At 30.6% G+C, this 23,057-nt stretch overlaps 2 protein-coding genes across 2 annotated transcripts in view; both read left to right on the top strand.

The window, feature by feature from the left end:
- Positions 1-18,041, top strand: part of LOC120076127 (uncharacterized) — a 42,868-nt gene extending 24,827 nt beyond the window's left edge. Inside the window, exon 4 of the mRNA XM_090313171.1 lies at positions 17,911-18,041. Coding sequence (XP_090169297.1) covers positions 17,911-18,041 — 131 coding nt within the window. The remainder of the gene's footprint in view (positions 1-17,910) is intronic.
- A 207-nt stretch (positions 18,042-18,248) lies between these two features.
- On the top strand, positions 18,249-22,579 carry LOC150036567 (uncharacterized). Its single transcript, XM_090313170.1, has 8 exons — positions 18,249-18,431; positions 18,483-19,049; positions 19,772-19,995; positions 20,147-20,366; positions 21,008-21,128; positions 21,339-21,594; positions 22,010-22,181; positions 22,259-22,579. The coding sequence occupies exons 1-8, from the start codon at positions 18,249-18,251 to the stop codon at positions 22,577-22,579; spliced, it is 2,064 nt and encodes a 687-aa protein (XP_090169296.1).
- Positions 22,580-23,057: the final 478 nt, after the last annotated feature.

The following is a 23,057-nucleotide window of genomic DNA, read 5'->3' as shown; positions in this document are numbered from 1 at the left end:
GGAAATGGAGAAACAAATATTTGTATCAAATATGTAGGTCCCACTGCATATTCAAACGCAATTGGATTGATGACCTTCCTAAGCTCAATTAGATTACAAGATTTCATTAAGGATGGTACAGCGGACCTTACTTTTAATTACGATTACGGATGGACATGTAAACAAAAGCTAAAATAATCCGATGGGCCCATAAACTGAATTGAGATTGATTTATACCCATTCCCCCGATGTAAATGTGGACTAAACCAAAAATATATTATATACATAAATAAAAGTTTGGGTTGAGTTTAGATTCTCTGTTTCTTCCATTGTGTTCACGAATAGAGGCCACACTGGACTCGAGTCAGGTATAAAATCAGGTCCAATTGAGGGAAAAAACATAGAAAAAATAGAAGATTATTATAGATATGTTAAATTAGGTGTAATGTAAATGCCCATAATTAGTGTCCATTGGCCATGTCATGTATCATTTATCCATTACCCCATGTGTTATCCATGTGTCTCAAGATTATATGATTAATGTCCATGTGTCTCAAGATTATATGATTAATGTCCATGTAATCCACCTCCTACATGCCAAATTGTCTATAAATAGTGGCATTTTGTAGGTTTAAAAGACACACATATTGGTGATCAATCTAAAAAGATAAGAGAAAACGAATAAATTCATTCTTTGTTATTTTGTTTACTTTTTGTTATTTATTTATTTTATATATTTATAGATTATATTATATTATTTTAATATTTATTTATTTTATTATATATTGTTATACTATATTTTCTCCATAACTGTATTCTCATTGTGCGTCGTTGTGCTTCTCAAGTTCATACGTTATCAGCACGAGCTTCTATCGTTTTCCTCGTTAAAAGTAGGTCCTAAAGATATGTCGGTTTTTCCTATTTGTTATAATTAATAAATTTAACATTATTTTGCATATTTAATATCTATTAAATTTCTAATATAAATACAATATTTTATGATAGTACTTGCCAAGACAATCTCATAAAATTAGAATTTACCGCCTTTGATATTAGTGGCAGTAAATATTTGTCATGGGTATTTGATGCCGAAATCCATCTGGATGCTATGAATCTTGGAGAAACTATTAAAGAAGAAATACGACATCTAGTCAGGACAAAGCAAAAGCTATGATTTTCTTTCATCATCATCTCCACGAGGGATTGAAAATGAAGTATATTACAATTAAAGATCCCCGTATCTTGTTGAAAATTTTGAAAGAGATGTATGATCATAAAAAAAATAATTATTCTTCCTAAAGTTCATTCTAAGTTGATGCACTTGAGGTTACAAGATTTAAAATCAGTAAGTGATTACAACTCCTCATTATTTAAAATCAGTTTGAAACTGTTGTTATGGGAGAGAAAGTTATTGATGTTGATATGTTAAAGAAGACATTTTCTACATTTCATATCTCGAATATGCTCCTGCAACAGCAATATTGAGAGAAAGTTTTTAAACAATATTCTGAACTAATTTCATGTCTTCTCGTGACCGAACAAAATAATGAGTTATTAATGAAAAATCATGAACCTCGACCAACTGGGACAACACCATTCCCTGAAGTGAATGTTGTGAATTTTAATAATAATCATGGTCGATGTAGTGGTTGTGGTCGAGGACGTGACTGTGGCAGAGGAGGAAATAATTATTATTTTTATGGTGGTCGTTTTAATCATTCAAATTTCAAAAGAACCTCACAAAATGATGATCACAAAGGAAAAACTCCACAAGATAAGAGTTCAAAAAGTGTTGAAAATAAATATTTCCAATGCGGAATGATTGGGTATTAGTCATGTACCTATCATACGTCAAAACACTTAGTTGATCTCTATCAAGCATCCCTAAAGGAAAAAGAGAAAAATGTAGAAGCAAATTTTGAATACTAGGATAATGACATATTTGACCCATCCTATATGACAAATTTGGATGTGACAGACTTCTTTGAATCACTTGAAGAGAAATCGACAAAATTGATGGAACATCAAGTGTTTCCTTTGACTTTGAAAATATCTAGACTTAATGTTATTTTATTCATCTCCATATTTTTTTCCTCTTAGTAGATGTTAACCTTTGTATATTCCAAATGTTGTTTTTCTTATTGTAATTATTTTCTTTTGAAAAAGAAATCTGAATCATTTTCATATGTTGAGTGACTAAAAAATGAGCAAAGAAGATTTATGTCTGGCAGACAGTGCAACTACACATATAATACTTACAAGTAGAAAATATTTTTTAAATTGGCAATGCTGAAATCAAGTATTATTTTGTCTAGAGGAACAAAATTTACAATTGACAATGCATTGTTCTCTAGTTAATTAAAGAGAAATCTACTTAGTTTTAAAAATATACTTTGCAGTGGTTATCATATTGAGTCTAATAGAAAGAATAATATGGAGTATCTTTATATCATATCTACTATCTTATATGAAAAACGTATACTGGAAGAGTTGCCTGCTTTATCTTCTAGATTATATTATACTCATATACGAGTAATTGAAACATATGCAACAATGAACCTAAAGTTCATAAATTTAAACATATTTACAATTTGGCATGACATATTAGGTCATTCAGAGTCTATAATGATGAGAAAAATTCTTGAGAATTCAAATGGACATCCATTGAAGAGCTAGAAGATTCTTCAATCTAATGAATTATCATGTGATGCTTGCACTCAAGGCAAATTAATCATTAGACTATCACAAGTCAAAGTGGGGACTAAATCACCTGCATTTTTAGAGTGAGTTCATAGTGATATATGTGGACCTATTAACCAATCAAGTAGACCATTTAGATCTTTTATGATATTAATAGACGCATCTAGCAGATGGTCACAAGTGTGTTTATTATCAAGTCGAAATCTTGCATTTGCAAGATTACTCGCTCAAATAATTAAGTAAAGAGTACAATTTTCTAATTATACAATTAAAACCATTTGTCTTGATAATGTTGGTAAATTTCCATCCCAAGCTTTTGATATTTATTGTATGTCAATTAAAATAAGTGTTGAACATCCTATAGCTCATGTTCATATACAAAATGGTTTAGCAGAATCATTCATAAAACGTTTGCAGTTAATTGCTATACCATTGCTTATGAGAGTTAAGCTTCATACATCTGCATGGAGACATGCTATTTTGCATACTGTATCACTTGTACACATTAGGCCAATATTTTATCATAAGTACTCACCATTACAATTAGCTTATAGCCATGAGCCAAATATTTTCCATCTAAGAATTTTTGGATGTGTAGTATATGTTCTAATTGCTCTACCACAACGTACTAAGATGGATCCTTAAAGGAGGTTAGGAATATATATTGGATATGATCCCCATCAGTTATCAAATATCTTGAACCGCTGATGGGTGATGTACTTACTGCATGATTTGCTGATTGTCATTTTAATGAGACAAATTTTCCAACATCAGGGGGAGGAATTAAGATGTTGGAAAAAGAAATTACATGGAATGCATTGTTATTGTCGCATTTAGATCCCTGCACAAATCAATGTGAATTTGAAGTTCATAACATAATTTGTTTGCAAAATATAGCAACTCAATTACCATATGCATTTATAGATGCAAAGAAAGTAACTAAGTCACGTATACTAGCTACAAATGTTCTATGGAAAATTGATATCTCAACATAGCAAGTTATCAGTAATGAGTTTGGAACGTGCCAAAAGCGTGGTAGACCAGTGGGTTTCAAAGATAAAAATCCTAAAAAAAAAAAAAATTAATAGTCAAGAAAACTTGGTTAAGAATGTAAATACCCACGAAGAAATTCATGACATGACTAATGAAGAAGATGGAATACATAACGATAATAATGAGATTTCAATAAACTATGTTATGACAAGAAAAAGATGGAATCGAACTCATGTAGTTATTGACAACATTTTTGTGTATAATGTGACTCTTGATATTATATATGAAAATGAGGATTTTGAACTAAAATCTGTTGAAGAATATCAACATAGAAAAGATTGGCTTTAGAGGAAAAAAACAATCGAGGCAAAATTAAACTCGCTTTAAAAATGGACCAGTAGTCCAAACACTAGAAGGTGTCAAACCTGTGAGATACAAATGGGTGAGGAAAAGAAATGAAAATAATGAGGTCACAAGATATAAAACAAGATTGTGCACAAGGTTTTTCACAAAAATCTGATATTGATTACGATGAGACGTATTCTTCGGTGGTGGATGCTATTACACTAAGATATTTAATTGGTCTGACTGTGTATGAAGGTATGGATGTTAGGGGTGGCCATTCAAACTGCAAAAATCGAATCATTTCTAAAAAAAAAAACTGAACCGAACAATGAAATCAAAAAATGTGATTCGGTCCTGTTTGAAGAAATTTAAAATCAAATTAATTCGATTTCAATTTCAAAAACCAAATTTGAAACTGAATCGAACCATTTTTAACTATATATATATATATACTTATTTATTTATATATTTATATATTTTTTTAAAAAAAAGAGTGAAACCGAACCATTTTTAATTTAAAGAATAAAACTGAATTACATATATGTTGTTTGATTCAATTTGGTTTGAACCAATAAATCGATTCGGTTCAGTTTCACATATTAGAAAACTTGATTCGGTTCGGTTTCACCACTAAATCGAACCAAACCGAACCATTTCTACCCATACTAGATATGCATCTTATGGATGTAGTCAAACATATTTATATGGATGTCTTGATAATGATATTTATATTAGAATCCCAAAAGGATTTAAGGTACCTGAAACATATAAATCAAATTCCCGGGAATTGTATTCAATAAAGTTACAGAGATCGCTATATAAATTGAAATAATCAGGACGAATGTGGTACAATCACACTGAGTGGATATTTATTTAAAGAAGGATATCAAAACAATCCAATATATCCATGTGTTTTTATAAAGAAATCACAGTCATGATTTGCTATTATAATTGTATATGTTGATGACTTAAATATAATCGGGACTCATGAAGAGCTTTCAAAGGCGATAGAATATCTTAAGAAAGAATTTGAAATAAAAAATCTCGGAAAAACAAAATTTTTCCTTGGCTTGCAAATTGTATATTTAGCAGATGGTATATTTGTTCATCAGTCAACTTATACAGGAAACGTTTTGAAAATATTTTTTATGGACAAAACACATCCATTGATCATTCCAATGGAAATTCATTCACTAGATGTGAATAAAGATATATTTCGACCTCGAGATGAAAATGAAGAATTTCTTGGTCCTAAAGTACTATATCTTAGTGCAATTGGTGCACTCATGTATCTTGCTAATAATACAAGATCAAATATTATATTTTCAGTAAATTTATTAGCAAGATATAGTTCTTCACTAGAATTTTTTTCCAGTGGATTTTTTCCTAATAAGGTTTTAACAAGGTATATTTCATATATAATGGACATCTAAGGGGGAATATTATAAATATGTTAAATTAGGTGTAATGTAGAAGCCTATTATTAATATCCATTGGTAATGTATCACTTATCCATTACCCCATGTGTTGTTCATGTGTCTCAAAATTACACACTATTAGTGTCCATGTAATCTACTTCTTACTTGTCAAATTGCCTATAAATAGTGGCATTTGTTGTGTTTTGAAAGACACACATATTGCTGATCAATCCAAAAAGATTGGAGAAAGTGGAGAAATTCATTATTTTTTTTTAATTTTTGTTATTTATTTATTTTATATATTTATATATTATATTATATTATATTATATTTATTTTATTATATATTATTATTATCGTATTCGTGTTCTTGTTGTGTACCATTGTACTCCTCAAATTCACAACAAAGATATAATATATTATTGTTGAATTTTTTTAGTTCAGAGATTCAAAACTCAAACTTTATATCGGTTGAAGTATGAGTTTATTATATACATATTATTCAGTTAAACAATTTAAGATTAAAGAAATCAATCTTTTAAAACATGTACATTGTTTTAATTAATGACAATAAAGAAATTGACTGGATTGAAAACCATTTTCTAATTTTAGTTTTTCAAATGGTCGAGAATGATATTAAAAAAAACGTTGATATTTATTAAAAACTTCAAAGAAGAATTTTAAATTGAAAGATCTAAACATCCAATTTTAACCAATATGTCACATATATGCATGTTTCAAATGTGTCCATTTGTTGCTTTTATGAACTCGTCTAAACATGGGTATTATAGGACAGTAATTGACATATACTCGTTTTCTACGTTCATATCTCTTTCTCATTTTTAAAACCCAACATGTTTTCAATTTAAAATGAATTTTATGATTTTATCTCAACATAGTTTTTTAAGATCAATATTATATATAATGACAATTTAAACTTTTAAGTTTTTGATCGATGATATATACTCTTAACTAGTCGAATATACTCCAACAGATATTTAGAAAGAAACAAAATAATTATTTATGTTATATTCTTTTTCACGTATATATTACATACACACTCTAGAAAACCTCTAGAGAGAGGATAAAAAAAGACCTTGAATGATAAAGGGCCATGACGGGCCCAGTGCTTAGCCCAGAAATGTTCGTCCTGATCCCAAATTGCCGCTGACGATAAGCCCAGTCCAATAGTATGAAAAAGTTGTTGTCCATTATCTTTTGTATACAATCAATTGGTAGCTTATGTTAAAAAATAATCTACAAAAGCAACATGTAAGTAAATATTGGTCCAAATATTATTTTATATCTCTAAACATTAATAACGGTATAGATTTAAATCATTAACTAATAATTGTATCAATTTAAGTTTAAAACTTTTGTAAGCATATCAATTGACATCCTTTATTACATTTTGTTTGGGAAAATCTCGTGTAAAACTTATAATTATATCAATCAAAACCCTAAAAATTCATAAATAAGTATATTTAGACCCTTGGTAAGAATTTTAGACTCTTAGTAAGAATTTTTTTTTTTTTTTTTTTAGAATTTTTCCATACATATACTCTAATAGTCCAGTTTGTAAAACTAACATTTGAAGAAGTCTTCACGTGTTTGAGAATTACTCAATAGATGATATTCAAAGGACAATCAAAATGAAGAGTCTAAATTGATCAACTTATAAAAATTTTAGAGTTTAATTGACTCAAATTATAAGTTTACACATTTTTTGTCGAACTAAATCTAAAGGAGGGGATAAATTGTTACACTTATGAAAGTTCATTGTTTAAATTGATACAATTATTAGTTTAAAGTTTTAATTGATACAAACCCCCCAAAGTTTAGGAATATAAATTAGGGTTAGCAAAATTTCCCACAGGGCCTCACTCCGATGGAGACAAGGAATCCCCGATTTGAAAGGATGGGGTCAAACTAGGGACCCCTTTAGCCTAGTTTTTAATTTAGTCCAATTTAAGTCCAACTTAATTGTCCAAGCCTAAATTAAAGGGAATTTTAGGATTTTTTTTAAAAAAAAGTCAAAAGTCCCCACAGGAAAACAAAAGGGAAAACGGTAGCAAGATCAAGAATATGGTTTAGCTTTAGCTTTAGCTTCCAGCATATTGACACTCCAACCCTTGTTGATAGCCTTGAAACCCTCAAATATTACAACCTTCATGATCATGGCACAATCCACCCCAAAGCTCACTTGAACCTTTTTCCTTTGATCAAACCACATCAACATTCAGTTTCTAGTTATCTAACTTCGATAGAGGACAACACAAGGACAGGGTGATGATTTGAGGGGAAGGGGTCGATGCAGAGGGGAACTCGTACACACCTCGGCCTTCTACCACTGCTAGCAAGATCAATAATGTGGACTTCAATCGAGCTCTTTAGAGAGGCTAAATTAGACACCGCCTTCCTAAACATATTTTATTGTGGAACTTCCACACGCTCCAAAAGAAAGATAAATTATGAGACTTGTGTCTATAGGTTCTTAAACTTTCAATTTTATGTTTAATTACTTTTTTTATATAATCAATATTCTAAAAATTTGATCGCTTTAAAAGGTAGATTTTATGCCTAATTGAGCATTGAACTTTCAATTTTGTGTCCAGTAAAGTCTTGAATTTTAAAAAATATCAAATAGGATTCTAATATAACAAAATTTAAAATTTAATGACCTTTTAAATACAAAATGAAAGTTCAAGTACCTACTAGACAAAATTAAAAATTCAAATGCACTATAAACTCGCAATAGATAGCTAGAGATAAAAAAAAAGAAACAGTAGTCTCTTAGAATTTCTAAGACAAAATTTTATATTTAACCAAAATTCTAAAAGTGCAAAGAGACTATAAACAAATAGTTAAAATACGGGCAAATTAACCTTTTGATCATAAACAAACTTTGTAACATTCATTCAAACTTCAATAAAAATAATTCTTTTTAAAGAAACACACAACACCCATACAAACAAAGAACACATATCATCAATTAATTAATTACACACTCTTAAGAAAACAAAGGAAGAAAATCAATTTTGAAAAAAAAAAGTTAAAAAAAAGTTTTGAATATTTGGAACTAATTTTGGAAAATTTGAGACAATAAGGTCTCAATTGCCAGCTAAAAGTGACAGTTGGCAGATTGGCAAAAACATTTATTTAAAAAGAAATAAAAAGAAAATAAAAAAGTAGAAACATTTTCTATAATTGGATCTGATAGAAGCCGATTTGACAAAGTATATTACCAGAATCCAATTCTCAGCTGGAAAAAAAAAGAAAAATTCCCATTCAGTCACTATTTTAGGACAGGAGAATCCTTTCCATCTTTGCTCCATTGGTCACCAATCAATCAAGGCTTTATTTGGCCCAAAAGAAAGAAAACCAATAACAAACTATTCAATACGAAAAAAAGCTAAATTATATATAAAAATAGAAAATATCATTCAACTTTCCCATTTGTTTTACAATGTAAGAATTATCAACCATCTACGTTTCAAAATTATATTTTAAGTTGAATTTCGTTAGGATTTTATAGGACGAAAATTGAGATTTTAGATGGTATCAGAATCTTTTTTTAATCACGGATAATGAATACATTATTCTAAGTCTCAATTTTCATTTGAAAATCTTAGACTTTATATACTATTTAGTTTTTAAAAATTAGGCATATAGACGCTACTTTCACTTATAAATTCATACATTATATTATTCATACACTTTCTATCATTACTTTAAAAAACTAAGGCAAATTTTAAAAGCTAAAAGAAATGATTATTAAAAACGTGTTTATGTTTTTAGATTTTGAATAACAATTTCAAATGTTTCCGTTATAAAAATAAAACCACCACAAGAAAGTTGGTAGAAAACAAGTTCGTGAACTAAAAACTAAAAACTAAATTGTTACCAAGCTATGTTTAAATGATTTATACTCTAACGATAGTTTTGAAATATTTTATAAAATGTAAATAGTAATATTGTAACTTTTGGAAGAACAAGGTACTTCAAGAATATATATATATATATATATATATATATATATATATATATGTGTGTGTGTATGTTTGTGTGTGTATATATTATAATTTAACAAAAATAGAAGAAAAAAAATGTTAAAATGTAAATTTGGTCCTCATACTTTAGAGTTTATTCAATTTTAGTTTCTATACTTTTAATTGTCCAATTTTATCTTTCAATATATCTTAAATAGTTAATTTTTAACGAAATTGATTAAATAATACTAATAATAATTTCATGCAGGAAAATAAAATATATGCATATATTTTCAAAATTTATAGTAAAAATGCTATAGGTAACAAAAAGTTTTTAAAATATCAACAATAAATTAGTATTAGGAACTAAATTTAAGATTTATTGAAAGTATAGATACTGAAATTAAATATTTAACAGGAAAATTATTATTAATAGAAAAATCCTAAAAATATTTACACTTTATAGTAAAAAGTTCCAAAAATGTTTGTACTTTTGGAATTTTTGTAATTTTTTTTTTGTTATAAAGTGTAAATATTTTTAAATATTTTTTTTATATTTAAAAAGATCCCTATGATTGAAATTAAATAAACTTGAAAAGATAAAAACTAATATCATAGATTAAAAAAATAATAATAATAAAAAGGAGGTCCCAAAAAAGTCCCAAAAAAGTCCCTAAAAAGCCTAAAAACTTACTACTTGGTCCTTATTTCTGATGTTCCCACTTGGAGAAGCCTGCCAATTATGCACATGTCCTTGCAAAGCAAAATGGCAAATCAAAATCTCAACAATAAACCCATATTTGTTAAACAAAATCTAACCAAAATCCCCAAGTTCAAGAAAGGCAATAACATTCCCATTTCTCATCAAGATTTGGTTAAAAACAAACTCAAACAAGTGGGTAAATTAGTGCTGACCTTTTAACAAACACATGGCATGCAACTCTAACTTTTATTATTATTTTGTTTAAAGAAAGATCACACACACACAAATCTTGGAGAATAGACATAAAGAAGTATGCTAAATTAGAAATAGAGGAAGATTTATAGCATCAGCAGCAATTTTTTTTAAATTTTTTTTCCTTCTAAGTAATTGGAATAAGAAACAGAGGAATAACAAAAGCATTAACAATAACGAAAACATCACTTTATTTTCATTTCACCAATGACATTTTTTTACCATAGGTAGAACAGGAGAATTGAATATTTGACTTTGAGTTTGATAATACAAACATTATGCTAGTTGAATTATGTTCATTTTGACCAATAGTTATAAAGCATAAAATATAACAAATGCCAGATTCTTATTATTATCATTCATAATTTGACACATCATAAATAAATATTGATTTATTTTAGGAATCCCATGTTATTTCTAATATTTACTATGAACTTTTTTCATACTACTAATATTAATAATTTTTCGCTGCATACAATGGGTCTTGAAAAATTTCTAGTATTAGGATAATATGTAGCTTCCATTTATAATTTAACACGTCACTAGATGTTAGGGGTGAATTTCTTTTCGTTTGGCCTTAAATCAAATTATCTACTACAATTACTCTAAATGTAACTAATAAAGAGAGATATATAGTATGAAAAGTTTTGTACATGCTAGAATTTTTGCCTGCATACATATGGGGCCTTGGAATCTTGGCACGTGCGTGGTGGAAGAAGGATATGAAATAGTTCTGATAAAAAAAAAAAGGAAGAAAAAAAAAAAGAAAAAAAAAAGAAAAGAAAAAAAGAAGCCATAAGGAGGTCCCTTTGCTGAAGCAGAGCAGAGAACGGCAAAGTAAGAACAGAGGAGAATTTTATTTATGGTTTAAGTAATATTTGGATTACATACTTTTAAATTTGTTCAAATTATCTCATTTTAGTTCATGTACTTAAATACATTTTAGATTTAATTTCTCAAAGATAATTTTGATTAAGATTAACTAAACAATAATAATAATATTTTTTCGATAAGAAAATGTAATATGTAAATACGTATTCAAAATGTATAGTGAAAATGTTATATAGTGTGTTTAAAATACCTTTTCAAATGTTTAATTTAAAAAATAAATTATTTTACAAAAAAACAATTAAGTGTTTGGGCAACCACTTAAAATGAATTTTAAGAAAAAAGGAAAAATTTTCACAAATAAAAAAAATGTCAAAAAACTATTTACAGAAATAAAAAAAGATGTTGATAGACACTAATAGACTTCTATCAGTGTCTATCACATAATATCAATGTTAGACTTCTATCAAAGTCTATCAGTTTCGATCACTGATAAACATTGATAGACTTCAATCAACCTCTATCGAATAAGATTAAATTTTGTAGTTTTGTGTAAATAGTTTCCTTTATTTTTCTATTTTTGAAAATCTCAAAAAAAAAAAAAAGAGTTTATAAAATTAGTTGGTTTAAAATAAACACTTGAAACCAAAATTTAGAGAAATGAATTTTGAATGTTTAATGATCAATCTTTCCCTAATTCCTCACTTTTACTATATTGTTGTGGCTACTACCGCCCTCTACCGCCCACGTCCGACGACCATGTTTTGGCAACCACCATGGTCAACTCCAGCTACCATCGCCGACGGCCACTCCGACAATCGCCAGCGGCAAAACCAGCCACAACCTCTGGCCACCATTGTTGACCAACCTCTGGTCACCACTTCCGGTGACTATCGATGTCAATCTCCAGCAATTACCTTAGGAGATCGGTGCATGCCACTAGTCAATTCCGACGACCACTTCATACTACCAACTTCGACGACCATTATTTCAAAATTTTAGTTCACTGTATTTTACGATTATTTTTTTATAATAATTTGACATTAATAAAAATACTTTTAGTATATAAAAAACCAAACAAACTTTATAAAAAACATTTTTGAAAAAGAATGGCTAAACAAATGGAGGTTTTTATTTTAGAAAAATTTTATCAAAAGTTTTTAATTTAAATGAAAATGAATTTTGTGAAAATATTTTTTTCTAAAACATTCTAAACGAGCTTTATTAGGAAAAAAAAATATTGGAACCAAAATAGTATTTCAAAATTTATTTATTTACTAGCATTATGTTCTTTAATTTGATTTTTTGGTTTTAAGAAAGGGCGGATCTGAATTAATTTTGATTTTTTATTAGTTTTTCTATTAGTTTTTTTTTTTTTTTTTTTTCAACATAATCTGTTCTGTTGCTGTGCTAAGTCTACACTCCATCAGACCAACTAACCATTTTAATCCATTTACTTTTAAACACTTTTATTTTAATTCTACATTTTAAAATATCTATCTTATGTAGTACAATACGTCTAATTTCAAGAGAAAGACTATATGTCAATTACGATTTTTTAGTTTATTGTTAACGTTTAAAAGGAATTAATCAAAATTGTTATTATTACCTTGCCAAGTAATAAAAAACAACTTTAAACTAATTGTAAGATGGATTGAAATAGCACTAATTTGGGAAATTTAGAAGTATGAGAATTAAAAGTGCATTAGTTTAGGCCATGTCATAAGTTTGTTTATTTATTATTGACATTGGAATGAGAAGAACATATTATAGAAACCATGAAATTTATTACCTGAACTCGTAAAATTTATTTGATTGGTGAAACATAAAAGAAATTGGTAAAAGTTTTTGCTTTAATAAACAAATACTTTACTTTGTTTTACTATAAATCTCTACAATTAAATATTTCTATTAGTGATATAAATCGAGTGAGCCATGTTTAACTTTAGTGATATTTATATAAATTTAAAAGAAAGGAGATTTAAAACCTTTGATTTAAAAAAAAAAAAATAGTACATATCAATTATCAACGAGCCATGCTTACTCTAATTTTATTAAGGATATATTTTTTTTAAAGGTTAAATATTTGATCAATATTTTACAAACGAAGAATATAAATTACTATAATTATATCCTTAAATTGAACTCTAAATTTGAAAAATTTAACAATTAAGTCCTTAAATATTTCAAAATGCATGAACCAACCTAATTGAACTATAAAAATTTTTACAATCCAAATCCTCAAATAATAGAATTATTACAAATAAACCTACTTATAACTTTACAAAATTTGAAAACTATATAATAATAACGATTTAAAAAGAAACCTGTTTTCAAGTAGATGATGAGTTGTCATCGCTATTTAAGAAACTAAAAAGTCGTTGCAAAGAATTTAAGTTTAATTGTTTGGTGAGGTGAAGTTGTTTACTAATCACTTATTTCTCCAATATTGGTATATTTTTTTGTGTTCATTGATACTAATTTGTAATGTATTTGTGGTTTATCGTTCGTTGTTTCTTAAAAAAATGATTATAAGATCAATAACTCTATGTTATCTAATATGGCATTAGAGTCATGAAAGCAAAAACTGACATTTAGTAAAAAATTTGATATAAAAAACTAATTAGTTATAAGATGGAATCTCATGTTATCTAAGAATGTCCTTTGAACCAATTGATTTTGACCTGTACTCGTCTATTTGAAGTCGAATACTTTCTTCTTTTCTTTCCTTTTAATTTAACTTTAAAAGAGATACTTTTATTGAGAAAAAACACTGTTCAAATGACTACACATAGACATAGCAGCTTTGATACAATCAAAAAGTCAAAAAGGATAATAACCAACTCACTCACAACTCTCCTGATTAGACACAACACAACTTGCTAATTTATGAACAACACAAATAAAAGATCTAGAGAAAAATTGAAAACTCTTAATATAAGTTTGAATCATCAAACCTCAAATTTATTTCAGAATAACATTTAAGGGAAAGGAAATTAAAATCACTTTAACTAGTACCCGTAAATCCGATTAAAAAAATCTGTGCAAATCAAATGATCAGCCAACTCCAAACTATGAAGGAATGCTAAAGCTTTCTGAAGTTGGATGTTCAAATGTTATTTAAAAGAAATGGTAATAATTTCATAAGTTAGCCTTCAAAGTTCAAACTATGGGAGAGATAGGGAAAAAAAAGAAAAGAAAAGAAAAAGAAAATGGAATTATTAAAATTCCTGACAAACATTCAAGAAGAGAAATAATAAGATATGATTAGAATAAACCCTATTCATTGATTTTTGGCTGTTTGATGTGATTATATGTGTTGACTAATAACTATCACCGCATGATGTTGACTTTTGCATTCCAATATTCTATATTTTCACGTACTAATCAAACCGTTAGGATATAATTAATATACACTGGTCCACACCAGATTCATAATTTCAAAGTTCTTTTTTTTTTTTTTTTTTTTTTTTTTTTTATTATTATTATTGTTATTAATTTTCTTTCCCTCTCCCTAATAAATAAATAAGAGCTGGATGGTCCTAATTAATTGATCTATCATCACCTTCTGGATGTTAATGTTATATCACTTAGGACCACATTCTAATCAACACCACCTTGCCTTCTTCATTCAATAAGCTCAATTACACCTTTAAAATTCAATTCTTATAGGTTGGATTCGATACCAATTAATTACTTTATTCATTCTTTACCTTTTTTCGGGAAAAAATAAATTTAATTATATCTTAATTAATAATTGAATTTTCTTGACTTTTTCAATGTGGGATTTTCGACATATATTACTATGTACAATAATAATAATAATTTTTTTTACAAAAATATAAAACTATTGTTTTAAAATTATTTGTTCGAAGAGAAGATATGAATAATTATTTTAAAATAAGGTACAAGCCAATGACAAGCAACCCCCGACAAAGCCATTTGATTCTTTAATGAATTAAGTAAATATATATTCATCACAGAAAAAGGTATAAATTTCACCTTCACCTTCCTTCTATCAAATGTCTTTTTCATTAGGAAATTTTTGGAGAGAGAGAAGAAAAGAAAGCTAGAAGACATTAAAAAAAAAAAAAAAAAAAAAAATAAAGAATAAAAAGAAAGAATAGAGGTACAAAGTTTTTTTTTTCTTCTTTGTATGATATATATTAGCAATAAAACTAGCAAGGGGTAGGGCTTAAAAGTACTTTGCAAGATATAAGGTTAAAAGGAGAAATGATATGGATGCCATTACAAGGACAAGAAGAAAGAATTAAAGATATGTCACTATCAAATAAATTCAAATATATCAATCTAGACAATACAAATCCAAAATTTGATGACTCGTATCTTTTCTAAAATATGTAATTGAGTGATAATATATGGAAGGCCATCCAAAATTTAGTATTGATATTATATTTGGATCTTCTTCGAAGGAAAAAAAAAAGTGAGAAAGAGAAAAAAAAAATATCTTATTGATATCAACCATTGTTGAATCATAGATTAATCAATCCAGAAGCTTAATTAACCCAGAAGCTTAATTAAGCAGAAATAGGTTATAGTTAATCGTCACTCGCTTGTGGACTTGAAAATTTTGTATAAAGTCCAACAGAGAAAATCAATATTAATTAGGAAGGAAATGACATTGTATGTATACATAAATACATGATCTCATGCTCTAATACTGAGTAAATCACTAATCAAATCAAACCCTAAGAAAAATAGATGAAACATAGATAGAACACTTGCTAGAAATAATGTTACTGACATTAATAAAGACAAGAGGTAAAAGAGAATAAGGATTAGAAAATACTTATCAGAAATAACTTGTTGACCCAGTTCGATGCAAACCACACCTATGTTTGGGAGGCTTTTTGTCAAGTGAAAAGAGATCTACTAGATTATAATTCAATTTTACAACATTCACTTCAAATAAGGTTACACAATCTCAGTTTACATATAATTGAATACTGATGAGCAAGTTAGGCTCCCCTTAACACTAATACTGCTTCAGTCGAGTCTGCAGATTCATGATCCCCTTAAATCTGATGCCACTACAACAATCTCACCAACTTTTCACCTATTTGTTGAAAGCACGAACAAACAAAATTTCGTCAAAGCTCAATAATAGAATGGCTTGAACAAACCAAGCTTTAAAATTGCAGAACACTTTCTTTTCTTCTCGCGATATAGCACTTACAGCCACTGATAGTTCTGAATGAAAACAAACCAGCCAAAGAAAAAAATCCAGAAACAAAAAGATGGCTTGACCTAAAGCCTACCATTGGATCAACACTAATACAAAAACACAAAAGGCAAGGAAACCATTCGAAAGAAAACAACACAAATAAGAAAAATATCACTCTAGTAAATCTACCACCAATAAGGAAAGAGACCTGAGATCTATCGATAAAGTTAGAGACAAAACGTCCAGTATAATAAAGAAAATGTTATCAACCAACCAAAATCATAACAAGCTCCCCCTTGGCATAAAATTTTCTCTAATCGGCAAACCAACCAAACACACTGAGGTGAAGGAAAACAACATTTCACAATAAACAGAATCCACCAATACAACCCGAGCAAAAACAACAAACTAAACAGCAGAGAAATAAAAATAGCACAAAAACATTGAAACATTCATCAGCCCAAATCAAACCAATCTCCCCTTTTTTCCAAGGATAAAATCAAGCATACGACGAAGCCTGAGAAGTAGAAGCATCAACAGAATGCGAAAGTGACAAGCTTAAGAGATGAACCAACACATCAATTTCAACAAAAAATCTGTCAAATCACGAATAACGATATTCAGAATACGTTACTCAGAAGATAAAATGCGAAAGATGTGAGTCCCAAACTCAGTAAAAATTAATAAACCACTATCAGAAACCAAATCCTCAGGAAGAGGAATGTCTGAAGTCTTGGGAGGACAGATGTTGTGCACAATGTCAGAAACATGAGAACTCTAAAAAATTCTTGTAACTCAGATTTAGATTCTTGCGATTAGGACCAGGAGCATCATTCAGACCAATAATAGCAAGGCACTGGGACATCAAAATACCAAAAAATAGTCTTAGTAAACAAATAGGAAGCTTGATAGCAAATGAGTCAATATGCCGAGGAAATTAATTATACACAATTACACCAAAATTAAAGGTAGATAGGGTTTCGATCTGATACAAAAGACTCTCTATGGTTTGACCCATTCTACCCTTAATACTACAGAATTGAAGTAGGAAACAAAAGAATTATTTGATCGGATCGAAAGTCTTGACAACTTTTCGGATCGTCAAATCGGCGTCATTGCCGGGGAACCTTTTCAACTTTCTCCTAAAGAGCCCATTATTTTTTTCTTTCACTTTTGTTTCCTCTTTGTTGTATGACTCATTCCTTTAAGAACTCTAGTTTGTTATATTTTGCATATATAAAACGAGAGGACAGGCAAATTCAAAGAGAAGCAAGAGTGCGAGCTACGCGAATTGATCAAATTAGTGTTGGAGATACAAGGAGTGGAAGAGAATTGAAAGGTGAATTTTGAGGAGGTTGCAATAGAACTTGAGATGACTGAGCCATGAACATACTTTGAGAAAGCTAGTAGCTCTTGATACAGCTCAAAAGCTTTTGTGCATAATTTATCCAGAAACAATAGACGTTTGAGTTGAAAATAGGATTAATTCACTTATTCCCTATTTCTCATGATCTTGTAGGCGAAGACCAGCAGAAGCATCTCAAGAATTTTCAAATTGTATGTGATGGGATGCTACAATATGGAGTCACTGAAGAACAGATAAATCTAAGGGGTGTTCCTCCTTTCATTGAAGATGAAGCAAAGGACTAGTTATATTGCTTGCCACCTGCAAGTATAACAACATTTGTTGAGATGAAGAAGCAGTTTCTTGAAAATTTTTTACCAGCTTCTGGTGCCACAAGCATTAGGAAGGAGATCTATTCTATCGTTCAGTACTAGGATGAGTCACTCTATGAGTATTATGAGAGATTCAAGAGACTCTATGAAAGCTTCCCCAACCATCAAAATCCAGATTAAATGCTTATACAATATTTCTATGAGGGATTGCTTCAGCAGGATAAGAGTAATGTGGATGTTGCTGCAGGAGGAGCTTTGGTGAACAAAACTCCCACTAAAGCAAAACAACTCATTGCTACCATGGCTGCTAACACTCAACAATTTGGGACCAGAGGATCAATCAACATTAAATCTGCATTTGAGGTAAATGAGTTAAAAACTCAAATTTCTGACTTGGTTGCTACTGTGAAATAGATGGCATTGAAGAGGAATCAATCAATGATGGAATGCCAGATTTGTTCGATGACTAGGCACGTTGTTGATGTATGCCTAAATTTCCAGCAGGAGACTAATGCATTGAGAAGTTTTAATAAAAATGGGCAGAACATACTGAGAGACCCATATAGCCAGACTTACAACCCAGGATGGCATGATCAACCTAATTTTAAATGGGGTGGACAGAATGAGCAAACTCATAATAACAAAGAAGCCTCTACGAGTTTAGGTATTTCGATTGAGGACGTTGTGAAAAACTTAGCTGATAATAGTTTGCGTTTTAAGAAGGATACAAAAACTACCTTGGATCAGATGGGGAATCAAATTACCCAGCTCACCACCTCTGTAAGAAAGTTGGAAAGACAGTCTGCAAAGCTCCCATCGCAGCCTAAGGTGAATCCTAGGGAGAATGTTAGTGCCATCACATTGAGAAGTGGAAAAGAACTCCCACCATTTGCTGCTTCTATTGAAATTCCATCTAGAGAGGACTCCGTATCCACAAAACCTGTTTTTATTGGAGAACTGTCTCCTAAGAGAACAAAGGGAGTAAAATTCAACCCTCATCTTTCTTTCAATTCTTCTGTTCCTAAAGCTCATTTTCCTTCTAAGTTGGCGAGACCCAAATAGAACGAGGTTGACCGAGAGCTTCTTGATACATTCAGAAGAATGAAAATCAATATTCCACTTCTATATACAGTCAAGAAAATTTCCAAATACGCGAAATTTTTTTAAAGGAATTATACACCAGGAAAAGACAGACAAAAGAGAAGGAAAGAGTTGTGGTAAGCCAATCTGTTTCTGTTATCTGACAGAAAAATATGCTTAAGAGAAAGACCATGGTATGTTCTCACTCCCTTGTGTGATTAGAAATAAGAAAATTTAAAAGCCTATGTTAGATTTAGGAGCATCCATATATGTAATGCCTTATTCAATTTATCAGGATCGTATATTCAATGATTTGCATGAAGCTACGTAGTTATTCATTTAGCCGATAGGTCATTTATACATCCCATGGGAGTAGTAAAAGATGTTCTTGTTCAGGCCAAGAATTGATTTTTCTTGTTGATTTTTACATTCTGAAAACGGAAGAGAATATTGCACATTCATCTGCATCCATCTCACTAGGTAGACCTTTCATGAAAAGTTCAAAGATTAAGATAGATGTAGATGAAGGCACATTGTCAGTTGAATTTGATGAGAAAATAGTTAAATTTAACATTTTTTATGCTACGAGAGTCCCTAGTTAAAGTCGTGCTATATTGTGTCAGATTGATGTGTTTGATTCTTTGGAACATGAAGTAGTTTGGGATGTATATTATGACAAGGATGAGGATGACTCTGGTGTCACCATTTCCTTTGATGATCTGTCTTCTGTGATAGTGTCTAAACTAATAAGTCATGATTCTTTATTGAATAGTTTGACAAAGAAATTGTTGCCTTCTATCATGCAGGACCCTAAGTTAGAACTTAAGGAGCTACCTAAGCATCTTAAGTATGCTTATTTACTCTACCTGTCATTATTTCTTTAAAATTTGACTCATGAACAGGAAGGCAAGTTGATAGAGGTGCTCAAGAAGCACAAATTGGTGATTAGCTAAACCCTAGCAGATATTAAGGGAACTAGTCCTGTGGTCTGTGCACAGGATTGCATTGGAGGAAGGATCCAAGCCATGTAGAAACCCTCAGAGACGGCCGAACCTCTCCCTAAAGAAGGTGGTAATGAAAGAAAATTTTAAACTTCTAGAGGCAGGTATTATCTACCTCATCCCTGATAGTGAGTGGGCATGTCCTATTCATGTTGTACCCAAGAAAATTGGTATAACTGTTATGAATAATGGTGAAGGCAAGTTAGTACCTGTGAGGGTATAAAATGGATGAAGAATGTGTATTAATTTTCGTAAATTAAATACTGTCACTAAAAAGAACCATTTTCCCATCCCTTTCATAGATCAAATGATAGAACGTTTTGTTGGAAAACCCCCTTTCTGTTTTATTACTGATTTTTTAGGTTTCTATCAGATACGCATCACCCATAAAGATCAGTAGAAAACAACCTTCACTTGTCCATTTAGAATATTTTCATTTAGGCAAATGCCTTTTGGCTTGTGTAATGCACCTGATACATTCTAAAGATGCATGATGAGCATCTTCTCAGAATTCATAGAAAAGAGCATTGAGATATTCATGGACGATTTTACTGTTTATGGTGAGTCTTTTGATGAGTGTCTCTTGAATTTATCTAAAGTTCTTGGAAGATGTATTGAGTCTAATATGGTCTTTAATTTTGAAAATTTTCATTACATGGCTAAACATGGAATTGTTCTAGGGCATGTTATCTCTTCTAGGGGGATAGAAGTAGATTAGGCTAAGATTAAGTTATTACTAACCTCCCTGACCCTACTAATGTGAGGAATGTTCGTTCCTTTTTAGGCCATGCAGGTTTTTATAGTAGGTTCATTAAGGATTTCAACAAAGTTGCCCTACCGATGACCAACTTGCTTTAGAAGGATGTGGAGTTCAACTTCAATGAGGAGTGCAAGCAAGCCTTTGATGTGTTGAAGAAGGCTTTGACCAGTGCACCAGTGATTTGGGCTCCTCAATTGGATATTCCATTTGAGATAATGTGTAATGTAATTAACCATGTTGTGGGAGCTGTTCTTGGACAAAGAATTGAGAAGAAGCATCACGTTATATAGTATGCTTTGAGAACCTTGAATCCTACTCAGTACAATTATACCACTACTAAAAAAGAACTCTGTTATGTTGTTTTTCCTTTAGAGAAGTTTCGATCATATATTTTTGGCTCACATGTGACTATTTATTCTGATAATGTAGCTTTACGCTATCTTATGGACAAGGAGTCTAAACCACGCCTTCTTCCTTGGATCCTCCTGCTCCAGGAGTTCGATGTTGAAATAAAGGATAGAAAAGGTTTGGAGAATGTTGTTGTTGACCATCTAAGTAGGCTTGTGGAAGGAGGGGATTGTTTGCCCTCTGATGGAGATTTTTTTGATCAGGCTCTGCTCCAGGTTAATGGCATCTCAATGACTCCATGGGATGCTGATCTTTTAACTATCTTGTCACAGGCGATGTCCCTTTTATCCACAGTAGGTATCATAAGGCTAAACTGAAAGGTGAGGCAAAATATTATGTTTGGGAGGATCCATATCTATGGAAATTTTGTGTTGACCAGATAGTTAGGAGGTGTGTTCCCAATGATGACTTTTTCTCTGTTTTAGCTTTTTTTTCATGAATATGCTACGAGGGGGGGGGGGGGGGGAGGGGGCATTTTAGTCCTAAGCGCATAGTTAAAAAAGTGTTAGACTCAGGATTGTATTGGAATATACTTTTTAAGGATGCATATTTCTTTTGTAGAACATGTGAGAGATTTAAGAAGTCTAGAGGTCTATCTCGTGGGAATCAAATGCCTAAGTCCCTATAGTTATTTGTGAAATATTTGATGTTTGAGGATTAGATTTTATGGGCTATTTTCTTTCTTCTTGCAGATTTAAATATATTCTTCTTGTTGTGGATTATGTTTTCAAATGGGTGGAAGCAAAGGCCACTATCGCTGACGATTCTAAAGTGATTGTAGGATTTTTGAGATCTCGTATTCTTAGCAGGTTTGGTTTTCTACGTGCAATCATTAGTGACCAGGATACACATTTATGCAATAAGGTAATTGCTGCTCTCTTGAAAAAATATAGCGTGCAACACTGCATTTCCACCCTTACCACCCTCAAACAAACGGTCAGGCAGAAGTTTTAAATAAGGAGGTGAAATCTATCTTAGAGAAGGTTGTGAACCCTGCCAGGAAGGATGAGAGCCTGAGACTAGATGGTGTATTATCGGCCTACCGTACTACCTTCAAGACACCTATAGGGATGTCTCCCTATCAGATGATCTATGGTAAGGCCTGCCACCTCCTTGTGAAGATACAATATCGGCCTTACTGGGGAGTTAAGCAGTGTAATTGGGACCTTAAGGCATCAGGTGAGATTAGAATTGTACAAATTCAAGAGATTGAGGAGTTGAGGTTGGACTCATTAGAAAATTTTCTTTTCTATAAGGAATGAACAAAAGAATTCCACGATAGGATGATATCACCTGAGGAGTTTGAAGTTGGCCAAAAAGTAATTCTTTATACTTCTAAATTAAAGCTTATGGTAGGTAACCTTCGTTCTAAATAGTTAGGTCCTTTTGGTGTTACTGATGTTTATCCTAATGGTGTAGTGAGAATTCAAAGTTTAGAGACTGACAAATCATTTATAGTTAATGGTCATCGATTGAAGTTTTTCATGAAGGAGATTCTTTGGATTGTTTTGATCCTGCTTACCAATTGGACTCAATGGTACATGATGCATGGAAAATGGAGTAAATAAATATGCATTCATTATTCGTTCTCCATGTGTCGCTGGTCATGCATTGGACTAAGGGATATGCAATATGCATCTGATGACCATGCGTTCCTGCCACAACTTTTCTTGCTCTCTCGCCAAGTCTAACGAGATTGCAAGTTTCTTAGGATGATCCGAGGTCGAACTTAAGGACTTG

This window comes from Benincasa hispida, chromosome 4, assembly GCF_027475165.1.
Source record: "Benincasa hispida cultivar pf3 chromosome 4, pf3_genome.v1.1, whole genome shotgun sequence".
In the NCBI taxonomy this organism is placed as follows: domain Eukaryota; kingdom Viridiplantae; phylum Streptophyta; class Magnoliopsida; order Cucurbitales; family Cucurbitaceae; genus Benincasa; species Benincasa hispida.
Note: the sequence above shows the minus strand (reverse complement) of the source record. Positions and strands in the feature narration are given on the sequence as shown.

Bases quoted from the DNA above. Each gene is read 5' to 3' on its own strand.
- LOC150036567 (XM_090313170.1), top strand. From the start codon at position 18,249: ATGCTTATACAATATTTCTATGAGGGATTGCTTCAGCAGGATAAGAGT. The intron at 20,367-21,007 runs GTATAAAATGGA...AACTTGCTTTAG, and splicing joins GCAAGTTAGTACCTGTGAGG to AAGGATGTGGAGTTCAACTT. The intron at 21,595-22,009 runs GTCCCTTTTATC...TTCTTCTTGCAG, and splicing joins ACTATCTTGTCACAGGCGAT to ATTTAAATATATTCTTCTTG.